Below are 12,028 nucleotides of genomic sequence, written 5' to 3'. Positions count from 1 at the left end.
AAAGAAAGAAAGAAAGAAAGAAAGAAAGAAAGAAAGAAAGAAAGAAAGAAAGAAAGAAAATCCAGGCTGGGCAGTGTTGCACACCTGTAACCCCAGAGACTCAGAAGGCTTAGGCAGGAGCATTGCAAGTTCAAGGCCAACCTAGGGAACTTAAGAGAGACCCTGTCTCAAAATAGGAAAAAAAAAAAAAAAAAAACTGTGTAGTTCAGTGTTAGTGTACCCCTGAATTCAGTACCAAACATACACACCACACAAAACAAATCCTGGGTTGATGGTATTTCAGTTGTATGGTGTTTGCCTAGCATGTGTGAGGTCATGGGTTTGATCCCCAGCACTGGAGAGGGGCGCAAGGGAAGAAAATTTGCTATTTCAAGACTGGAAGTGGCTCTATGGCTGTTAGTCTGATGGATTCTACATTAGGTCCATTTCCTCTGGCTCCAACTGGAGCATCTCCAGTGATGGGGATGTTATTAAAAGACATTTGAAAATGCAGATAAACAATAGAAAGCAACTGCCAAATAAGTGAATGACATTTTTACTGTTGTGGGAATTACAGCTTTGCACATGCCCTTGAGCAAGTTACTGCAATTCCCTGAACCAGCTTCCTCATCTATAAAATGGTAATAATAATGGAACCTACCCAATAGGTTAATAGGTTTTGGGGACAGTTACCTGAGAAAATGCACATAAAACTCTATGTCCTGGATGCTGTCAGTAAGGGCTCAATAAATGGGAAGCATTATTCTCTAGAAAAAGCATTTTCCTGTTGTAGCAAATAGTCTTTTTATGTGTGTGTGTGTGTGTGTGTGTGTGTGTGTGTGTGTGTGTGTGTGTGATGCTGGAGACTGAACACAGGACCTCACACATGCTAGGAAAGTGCTGTATCACTGAGCTATGTCCTCAGGCCATGAGTAGTCTTGTCAGGGCATGATAGGTTGTGAGATGGGGCATGTCTTAGTCTGTTTTGTACCTCCTAGATCATAGCAGAATATCTGAGACTGAGTTTTATAGTTTGGACCTAGAATGTCCCCCAAAGTCCCATGTGTTAAAGGCATGGTCCACAGTCTATATAGCACTATGGAAGGTAGTAAAAGGAATTTAGGCCTTTGGGGCATGCCTTTGAAGGGGATTTGGGAGCTCCACCCTTTCCTCTTTCCTTTTTATTTTCTGGCTGCCATGAGGTGAACAGGCAGTTCTATAGTGTTCCGACCAAAGCAACAGGGCTAAAGAGCAGGGTCAAGAATTGTCAAAACAACAGAGCCAAAAACCTATAAAAACTGAGCCAAAATAAACCTTTTCCCTTATTAAGTCAATTATCTCAAGTAGTTCATTACAGTAACACAAAGCTAATATGCTGGGTGATTATAAAAAATTGAAATTTAAGGGGCTGGGGATATATCTCAGTTGGTAGAGTGCTTGCCTCTCATGCACAAGGCCTTGGGTTCAATCCCCAGCACCACACACAAAAAAAAAGAATTGAAATTTAGGGTTGGGGTTGTAGCTCCGTAGTAGAGTGCTTGACTAGCACAGGTGAGATACTTTAGCACCAGATAAAAAAACAAATCAATAAAAAAATGAAGGTTAAATTCTTAAATAAAAAAAAAATTGAAATTTAGCTGGGTGTGGTGCCACACACCTGAAACTCCAGTGGGAGGCCAAGACAAGGGGATCCCAAGGCCAGTCTCAGCAACTCATTGAGGCCTAAGAAATTTAATGTCATAACATGGTAGAAGGCATCACATGGGACAAGGGTAAGAAAATGTGAGAGAGAACAAGAGAGGGCCAATCTACCCCAGAGATAACAGCATTTGTCCATTCTGAAGATGGATCTTTTGTGACGTATGTACATGTTAAATTTCCCACTCTCACTGGGCACAGTAGTATATGCCTCTAATCGTAGCAACTTGGGAAGCTGAGGCAAGAGGATATCAAGTTCGAGGCCAGCCTCAACAACTTAGTGAGACACTAAAAAATTTAGCAAGACCCTGTCTTAAAATTTAAAAAATTGAAAAAAGGGCCTGAGTGTGGTGGTGCACACCTGTTAATTCCAGTGGCTCTGGAGGCTGAGGCAGGAAGATTGAAAGTTCATAGCTGGCCACAGCAGCTTAGGCAGGTCCTAAGCAACTTAGTGAGATCCCTGTCTCAAAATTAAAAAATTTAAAAAGGACTGCGGATATGGCTCAGTGTTTAAGGACCCCTAGGTTCAATCCTTAATACTGCCCAAAAAAAAAAAAAAAAAGTCTCATTCGCTCTCAGTACTATCACAAGGCAATTAAATGGCAACATGAGTTTTGGAGGGGACAAACATTCAAACTATAGCAGGCTTGGAGGTGGGTGGACAAATGCCACATGGATCACCTGGGTATCAGGGAAAAGAAGTGACAGAAAGGAGGAGCCTTCAGGGGCTGGGGATGTGGCTCAATCGGTAGCGCGCTCGCCTGGCATGCGTGCGGCCCGGGTTCGATCCTCACCACCACATACCAACAAAGAGGTTGTGTCCGCCGAGAACTGAAAAATAAATGTTAAAAATTCTCTCTCTCTCTCCCCTCTCTCACTCTCTCTCTCCTCTCTCACTCTCTTTAAAAAAAAAAAAAAAAAAAAAAAAGGAGGAGCCTTCAAAGGTGATCCCATGTGGCCACCACCCAATGGAGGAAGAGGGCTCTAATGATACTTTTCCTAATTTGTGTACTTATATTTACTATGAAATTTCCTAAATTAACTCAGAACATCATTAAATAATTTTTGAGATATAACTCATACTCCATAAAATTGCTCTTTATAGAATTTGTGCAACCTTCACCACTAATTTCAGAACATTTTCATCACCAGAAAAGAGTAGCAATTCAATAGCAGTCTTTCCCATCCTAAGCAACCTCTAATCTCTTTCTGTTTCTATGGATTTGCTTTCTTTGGCCATTCCACATAATGGGAATCATACAATGTGTTCGTTCTCTCTCTCTCTCTCTCTCTCTCTCTCTCTCTCTCTCTCTCTCTCTCTCCTCTCTTCTTTTTGCTTAGCATTTCTTTCAGGTTTTTTTCCATGTTGTTAATTTATTAGGGCTGCCCTAACAAATTACCACAGACTGTCTTAGACAATAGGCCTCTTCTTGGTTTGTTAAGGGTCATCTGTCCCAACTCCACGGAGTCTTTACTCTCTGTGCATACATGTCTGTGGCCAGTGCTCTCTTCTGATAATGATACCAGTCATGTCAGATTAGAGCCCACCCATGTGACCTCACTTCACCTTAAATACCTCTTTAAATTCTTATCCCTCAATGCAGTCACATTCTGAAATTAAGACTTCAACACCTGATTTTGAAAGGACACAGTTCATCCATGACATAAAATTAAGTCGTACTCCTTTCCTGTGGCAGAATTATACTCCATTGTACCAATATACCATATTTTATCTCTTAATCAGCTGAGGGACATTTAGGTTGTTTCCATTTTGGGGGTATTATGAAGGAGGCCTCTGTGAACATTCATGTACACTTTTTAATGTGGGTATATTTTCAATTCTTTGGGGTACATATTTAGGAGTGTCACATGAGTCATACAGTAACTCTGTGTCTAACTTTCTGAGGAACCAACAAACCGTTTTCCCAAAGCAGCTGCACTAGTATGAAGGTTCCAATTTTTTCACAGTCTAGGACTTTATAGTGCTGTTTGAGCTGGGCCCCACTGTCAGAAACAGAGCCCAGAGTACAGTAGCTTCCTGCTTGGAGTTCTTTAGCCTCTACTGAAAGGTTTCCCTCTCTCTCCAGTTTGGAACTCAAACCTGTCTTTCCCACTCTAGCCTCTAGGGGGCAGCTTGCAGCAGCTCTCCAACAGATTCCAGAAGAGTTTCACATCAAGGCTGGGAGCTGGTAGTAATGTTCAATAATAGAGCTCTTGCCTAGCATGTGTGAGGCCCTGGGTTCCAACCACAACATGGGGCAAAAATCATGGCTAAATGTGAACAGTAGGAAAGGGATTTAATTCTGCATCTCTCTTGGTACTATAAATGTAATAACAGAATAAACAACCTAGATTAACTATCAAAATTTACTGAGGATCCTATAAATATGGAGATGGAACCCCATCCTCTCACACGGGACATCACACATACTACGCAAACTCTTTACCACTGGGCTACACTCCCAGTTCTCTCTCCTGAAAGATTCTGATTCTATTGGTTTGGAGTTCAAGTCAAGTGATTTGTGTTTTTAATAAGTGTCCTATGTGATTTTTTACATTAAGCCAAGGTTAAGGGCCTAGTATTGTTATCTCTGTATCCCCCAAAGCAATCAAGTTATTGTGCAAATGAGAAACTTGAGGCTCAGAGAAGTAACTTGCCCCAAATCACAGGCTGACTTCCTCCAACACCTATAATCTTTCAAGACAACACCAGATTTGCAAGCACAGATATATAGCAGAGGGTAAACTCCCATCTCAATGAAGGGCTGGAAATCTGATATAGGCACCTTGACAACTGCCCCATTTTTCTTCCTTATTTCCACTGAAGGCAGTGAGAATAGCTAATCTATTAGTGTCCTAGGACTGTCATACTCTTAGTACCAGAGATGAGTGACTTAAAAGTCAGAGAGAGAAAAAATCATTCTCTCACCATTCTCAAGACTAGAAGTCTGAAATCAGGGTTTGCTCTCTGAAGTTTATAGGGAAGAATCATGCCTTTTAGCTTCTGTTCATTGCTGGCAATCCTTAGAATTCCTTGGCTTGTGGATACGTAATTCCAATTTTTGCGCCCATTCCCCCCCCCCAAAAAATGGTTTTTTCTATGTTGCCCAGGCTGGTATCAAATTCTTGGATTCAAGTGACCCTTCTGTCTCAGCCTCCCAAGTGCTGAGACTACAGTCACATGCCCCCATGCTGGCTTTCTGCCTCCATCTTTACATAGCATTTTCCCCTCTGTGTATGTCTCTGCGTCTCTTTTTGTCTTATAAGGACCCCACATTTGAATAAGAGCTAACCCCACTTCAGCATGACCTCATCTTAATTTCATAATTTACATTTTTCTTTTTTGCAATGCTAGAAATCAAATCCAGGGCTTTATACCTGGCTCTACCACTGAGCTATATACCCAGCCCTTAATTTACATCTTACTATGCAAAGACTTATTTCCAAATAAGATTATATTTACAGGTACCAAGGGTTAGGACTTCAAAGTGTCTTTTGAAGGGATACAATTCAACTTACAATACCTGTAAGGAAGTATCAGAAACAACACTAGCAGGGGGACCCAAAAGCCCAGATGGGATAAGGAAGCTATGGTGGGTCAGGGACAGCCTTGGCCACTGTCCCCACCACAGTATGTTATTTTGTACTGGGGATAGAACCCAGGGATGCTTTTACCACCAAGCTATGTCCCTAGTCCTTTTTTTTTTTTTTTTTTTTTTTGGTGGGGAGTGGGTACTTGGGTCTGGGGATTGAACTTAGGGGCATTTGACCACTGAGCTATATCCCAGCCCTACTTTGTATTTTATTTAGAGACAGAGTCTTACTGAGTTGCTTAGTGCCTCGCTTTTGCTGAGGATGGCTTTGAACTTTTAATTCTCCTGCTTCAGCCTCCTGAGCTGCTGGGATTATAGGGATGCATGCACCACTGGGGTCCTACGCTAATTCTTTTTTATATTTTAATTTTGAGACAGTATCACTAAATTGCTGTGGGCCTTGCTAAATGCTGAGGCTGGTCTCAATTATAATCCTCCTTTATTGGCCTCCTGAATCGCTGGGATTACAGGTGTGCACTACCACACCCAATCCATGGCAGAATTTTATTTCCTTTCTTTTTCTCCTTCTGTTCTCCTACTCCTTGTCTTTCTTCTCTCCCCACCCTATCTTTTCTTTTCTTTTTTTTTTTTGTAGTTGTAGGTTGTCAGAATGCCTTTGTTTATTTTTATGTGGTGCCAAGGATTGAACCCAGCGCCTCACGCATGCTAGACAAGTGCTGTGCCGCTGAACTACAGCCCCAGCCCCAGCCCTCAGCCCCCTATTTCTTCTGTTACTTCTTTCTTGGACACCTGGAGTTGTTCCAACATCTCAGTGACATAAAGGGAATTAGAGTGTCAGTAGTGGTCACAGCAATGACAAGAACTACTCAACTAATGGGGAAAGGAGATGAAGGGAAGGGTTAGTGGGTGAGTGTGTTTGGCCCAGGTCTTCCTCCAATTGGGTAATGAGTATACCCTGGCAGATTCATGGCAGATAATGGACAATGGCTCCTAAAGTTGTACCAAGTTGATGCTGTGGAGCCTCCCCTCCCCTTGCAAAAACCTTCTTTATTATTTGGTCCTTATCTAGAATGTCCCCTGGGATGCCAGAGAGGCAGACCAAGTCCTGGCCAATGTAGGCCTAATGTTCAAGGAGAAACCTTCCCCTTTCTTGGCTATAATGGCAGGGAAATCCTGCCTAGACTGGGTAGCTCTCAAAGCAGCCCCATCTCCATTCCCATCACCCCTGTCTCAGCTCTTAACCTCCCTGTAGTCTTCAGTTCCAGTTGCCCCTTCCAATCCATCTCCCACCTTCACAGGTACCAGAGGAACTCAAACACCAATTAGATCAGGAAGGACCTGGGGCATTCACTGGCTTCCTCTGGGTCCCTCACTTCCCTGTGACCTGGCTCCCAGCTGGTACTCCAGTCCATTTGCCCCTGTTGTATTTACTCTATCCTTTAGACACCTGTGGTGGCCCCAGTACCATAGGCAGCAACACCTCTTTTTGCTCTGCTTGGAATTCCCTGTCCAGTTATGTCCAGCTGACTAACTCCTTCTGATCTTGGAAGAAACAGCTCTATCAGTACTTCTGGGCAAGTTAAGTGCCCATTCTCAGAGTTTCCCCCCCTTGTATCATCACAATATACCCATAATTTTTTTTAATATTAATCTTTTTTTTTTTTTGGACACAATATCTTTATTCCACTCATTCATTTTTATGTGGTACCGAGAATCAAACCCAGGGCCCTGTGCGTGCTAGGCAAGCGCTCTACCGCTGAGCCAAAATCCCAGCCGCCCCCCATAATTTACTTTTCACTACACTGGGACCTCTGTCAGGTAAAAACAATGATTATTCTGATTCTATCCCTGAGCCCCACTATGTGCCTAGACTGGGACCTGGTACAACAATGAGAGCTTGTTGAATGGATGAAGGCCCAGCTGGTAATCCACCACCTCTCTCTGACCATGCATTATATATTCTTTTTTTTTTTTTTTCCTTTGTGGGCCTGAGGGCTGGGGATTGAATCCAGGGGCACTTTACTATTGAGCTACATCCCCTACCCCTTTTTATTTTTTTTTTATTTTTGAGACAGGATCTTGCTTTACCCAGATTGGCCTCAAACCTGCAACTCTCTTTCCTCTGCCTCCCCAGTAGTTGGGATGACAGGTGTGTGCTACCACCCTGGGATCATGCATTATATATTCTTATGTTCCCAAATGACCTAACAGTTTTTGTGACCTAACAGTTTTCTGGCTGTAAGATTTCTTTCTTTTTTTTAATATTTATTTTTTAGTTGTAGTTGGACACAATATCTTTATTTAACTTATTTACTTTCTGCTGAGGATGGAGCCCAGGGTCTCGCACGTGCCAGGTGAGCACTCTACTGCTGAGCCACAACCCCAGCCCTTGGGTGTAAGATTTCACTGCCATCCTAGACTGGAAGTGTAAGAAGACAGCTTGGAGGCAAGCACCACGTTGGCATCAGGACACTCCTGGATAGAGGCCACCATCAGAAAGATGGGGTCTCGCCTATAATCCCAGCCACTTTGTGAGTCTGAGAGAGGAGGATGGCAAATTTGAGGACAGCCTCAGCAACTTAGGGAGATCTTGTCTCAAAATAAAAAATTTAAAAAGCGCTGGGGCTATAGCTTAGTAGTAAAGTGCCCACGGATTCAATCCCCAATTCAAAAGAAAGAATGGGGATGGGGTGGAAGGGGGGCTTCCTACTTCTCTCATTCTGCCTCTAGTCACTTCTGAAGTGGCACTGTCTCTGAGGTGCTCCCCTAGCTACCCCCTCCCCGTGTTCTAGGACTTCTTAAGTTTCTGCCTCAGCCTGGGGATGGCTGAACAGGGACATGTCAACCTTTGGAGCCTGCTTCTGGGGCAGCAGGGTCAGAGTGTTAGTAATACAGCAATGGGGTGCTCACAGGTGTAGGTCCATTAGTGAGTCAGCACACCCTGGGAAAGGTTGGAAATCAAAATTACTAGGGTAGGGGCATAAAGAAGGCAGTTCATGCTTTTTTCTGGCATGGGGACAGGTTAATGCTTTGAAGCTCTTCCCTACTTCCCAGATGTTTCTAGACTGGAAGGGGACTTACCTGGTCCATCTCAAGAGGAAGCCTCTACAGCCTTGCCTCCCTGAGAAGACTAGCAGACTCCGCTTATAGAGTCCTGGTAATCAGGCAGTCAGTACCCCAGACCACTGGTGGTCCTGGTAAATTGGCTTTCTTCCAGAAATTCAACCAACTTCCGTTAAGCTTCTAGCATGCAGGGCTCATCCAAGTTTATTTTAGATGTTGAAACCCAGTAGAAGCCCAGGGCAAGGTACCTTAGTTGTCAGAATAGTTTACATTCTTTTTATGCTTTTTTGAGCCACCTCTGAGAGAGTCAAACACACACAAACCCTTGGCCCTCCCCAGAGACTCAAGAATGAGAAATCAGGGCTGCGGGTGTACCTCAGTGGTAGAGTGCTCACGTAGAATGCTACAGGCAATGAGTTCAATCCCCAGCACCACAAACAAAACTAGAATATCAAAGAGGTCAATAATTGACTGTGTGGATGACAGGGCTTAAATTTACTTATCCAAAACCCAAGGGGAAATATGAGGGAGTGCTTCCTGAAGAGGCCCTCCTCTAACTGCATAAATCTACCTCTTTTCACCAGCAGGATTTATTTCAGGGTTCTGCTAGTAAAATGATTTATAAATACATTCTTCCCCATCTCTTCTTTTCCAGGGGTGCTGCAGAGTTGCACAGGGTGGGGTCTGCTTCTTAGATCCTGGAGCTATAGCCTTCCTCCCTCCCAGCCCTGGCAACCATTGGAGCTCTTCCAGCACACCCTCCCCCCAGCTGACTTGGGTTTGGGCAGAGGATCCAAGGCCGTTATCTTTCAACAGACAGCTGTGCAGGGCTGGAGGCAGCAGCTTATCAGGAAGCCTGCAGTGATTCACAGCCCAAGTCCCAGCTTCTCTGCTGAATAGTAATTTCCAGCAGTAGATTTGTGCTCAGTCTTTCTCCTCCCCCTCTCCCAAGGGTGTGCTGTCCTTTTGCAGAGAGGGCAGTGAAGGGGAGATTCTACCCACAGGGATGAGGGCTTTGTGCCAGCCTTCTGGGTAAGGCTGTCTATTGAAAGGAGGTCGCAGTTAGGGGGACCTCGGCAGAAGTCTGCCATCCTTGGCAGTGACCCCCAAGAGAGCTCATCCCTGCTTTCCTTCCTTCCACTCCCAGAAAAGCAATGTGCTGCTCCCTTTCCCTTTATGGGGAGATAAAGGGGGATACTGGCCCCCCTTTCCATCAAAAGCCCATAAGTTCATACCCAGCCAGTGAGGGCAGGGGATAGAGAAGCCAGACACTGGGCAGTATGCCTCTTGTACCATTTGAAGCTGTCCAATCTCTGTACTTGACCCTGAAGACTCCAAGGCTAAGGCTGGAGGAGGGCAGCCCAGAACTCCAAAGGCTAAAACTGAGACACAAGGGGTGCAGGCCAGAGCTGCTGTTGCATAGACAGGTGATTAGGAAAAAAACCAGGAACAGAGCTATTTTTGTGTTTGTTTTATTGGAAGCGACCTCAGCTGTGGGGCTCAGGGGAGAAATCACGGAAAGTTCTGTCCCGGGTGTCTCCCCCTGGGTCAGCGGGGGGAAGGAGGATATTAAAAGAGGAAGAAAAACTAAAATGGAACCTGTTCCAGGACAGGGGGGAGAATTGGGACCCCACATCTCAGACTATTCTACCCTCAAGCAATCAGTTTCTCAGTCCTGATCTCCTCTGCCAACGGTGGAGGTGATTTCAAGATCTCTTTTCAGCTGCCAGAGTTCGTCTCCCTGTATGAATGCTGGGCACCTTTAATCCCTGTGAGTCCCAAACAAGACTTGAGTCCCACTGCCCACCATTCCCTCCCTATAGACCCCAGTATGGCCGAGAAAAGGTGATGGTGGAGTTCTACATCTTTAGGTAACACAAGCGGCAAAGCAACCATTCCATGAAGCTTCCCGGGGCTCATGGAGACCCTCTCCTGCCACTCTTGGGTCCCCTCTCGTCGCCTTGGGTCCATGCTGCTATTCTGAGGAGCTGTGCTCAGGACGTGGCCTCCTGAGGACCCAAGTATGACAAGCTAGGTAGGAGGGGTGTGTTTGAAGGTACAGGTAGGTGCTTGGGGTAAGATCCAGTCGGTCTGAATGGCCCTGAGTACAAAGTTCTCAGGCAGTTCTGTTCTCGTCCGCAGCCCCTGGCTCAAGCTGCGACCGCTTCGCGTTACCTTCTTCAGCTGTGGACTCCCCTAGGCTCCTCTTGGACGTTGGAGCTGTTGGTGGAGACGAAGGACCAGGATGGGGGCTCGGGGGCTGGTAGCCGAGTTGCCGCGGATCCAGTGCGTCCTTGGAGAGTAGGATAGCGAGGCTGGGCACGTTCTTAAGTACACTGAGACTGGCGGCGGGCTCGCCAGGGGTCTGACCGGGCTTGGGCCCAGGCGGGAGGCTCTGCCACACCTCGCGCACGCTCCGGTAGCGCAGCCGCGTGACCTGGTGCAAGCCCGCCAGGCGGCGCTTGAGGATCTCGGCGCACGTGACGGTCTTGGTGGTGGCCCGGCCGCAGCCGCTGAAGACGATGGCGCGCGTGGCTGGCTGCGCCATGCTGGCGGTGGCGAAGGCCATCAGGTTGCGGATCTTGCTGCCCTCCTTGACCCGCATATGCACAGCGCCGGGTGCCAGATCGGCAAACGGGCCTGAACCCGGGCCACCCTCCTCGGTCCCACCCCCCGCCGGCGCCTCTTCTGAGCGCACCTTACGGAAGTTCTCCATGCACTGTCGTCGCCAGGACCGCCAGCTTTGCCATCGGACCGCCTCAACCCCGAGGCTGCATGGTCGCGGGTCGCGAGGGCCGGCAGGGGTAAGGGTGCCGGAACAGCGCGGACGCTAGCGGGATGGCTGGGACCGCGCGACCCTCAGTTCCCACTTCTCTCAGCCGGCGCTGCTCTACTCCGCGCTCTCAGCCCTGCGCTCCGCGCCTTTAGCCGAGGCCCCGCCTGGGAGGTCCCGCCCCCTCCTCAAGGCCCCGCCCCCACTCTCCCCTGCTGGGCCCAGTCTCAGCCTCACCAACCTTTCAGAGAATAAGTCTTCGCGCTCTGCTTCTAGGGCACCGCGGCCGCGCTCCCAGAGGGGCGCTTTAGCATTAGAGGGTGCCTTGGAAGGCGAAGTTCCCCTACAGTCACCATCAGTCCTCCCCAAACCGACCCTCATAAAGGGGCAACCTAAATAAAAGCTATGCTTGCGATGCAAACGCCTTTTCAAGCCAGGTCTCTAAGCCCTTCCCAGTTCCAATTGAAGGCTCCCCTAGTCCCCTCCTAGGGAGAGATTTGCAAGCGGCCTGCTGGGGCCTTGCTCTTCCAATTCTCAGGAGAGAGTCCCCTCCCTTCCGCCCCCTAGTATTCTCGCCTCAAGGACAGCGGGTGCACGGTCAGCAGAGTGCGGGAGGCGCTGACTGCGGCTCCACTCCGCGCCTCCCCTCTGATGACTGTGTCGCTGCGCGGTCCTCCGCTAGCGGCCAGAGACCGAGATTTTAGCTTCTCCACTCCTGACCCGAACTAGAAGATACCAGCCTCCCCCCAACATACACCACTCAGGCGCCGGGGATGGTGATGTCCTGGCCCCGACCGTTCCCTAAGGTGGATGGAGAAAAGAACGAGGAGACCCTCCAAGAGGCGTTAAGCTCCCCCTACCATCCTTGAAAGTCTATTAGGGAAGTATGCTTTAGCGTAAGCCAGCTATTGCTCCCTGCCAACACGAATCCCCCACCTTCCTTTCTCCCAGATGCAATTGG

The 12,028-nt window shown here is 47.3% G+C and overlaps 1 protein-coding gene across 1 annotated transcript; it reads right to left on the bottom strand.

Moving 5' to 3' along the window:
* Positions 1-9,750: 9,750 nt before the first annotated feature.
* On the bottom strand, positions 9,751-11,237 carry Rpp25 (ribonuclease P/MRP subunit p25). The gene has a single exon (XM_078049293.1). The coding sequence runs from the start codon at positions 11,008-11,010 to the stop codon at positions 10,411-10,413; it is 600 nt and encodes a 199-aa protein (XP_077905419.1). The 5' UTR covers positions 11,011-11,237; the 3' UTR covers positions 9,751-10,410.
* Between the last annotated feature and the right edge of the window lie 791 nt (positions 11,238-12,028).

This window comes from Ictidomys tridecemlineatus, chromosome 5, assembly GCF_052094955.1.
Source record: "Ictidomys tridecemlineatus isolate mIctTri1 chromosome 5, mIctTri1.hap1, whole genome shotgun sequence".
NCBI classification, from domain to species: domain Eukaryota; kingdom Metazoa; phylum Chordata; class Mammalia; order Rodentia; family Sciuridae; genus Ictidomys; species Ictidomys tridecemlineatus.
This window is presented reverse-complemented; position numbering and strand designations above follow the sequence as displayed.

What these genes read in the sequence shown, in the direction of transcription:
- Rpp25 (XM_078049293.1), bottom strand. Translation starts at nt 11,010, where the DNA reads ATGGAGAACTTCCGTAAGGTGCGCTCAGAAGAGGCGCCGGCGGGGGGT.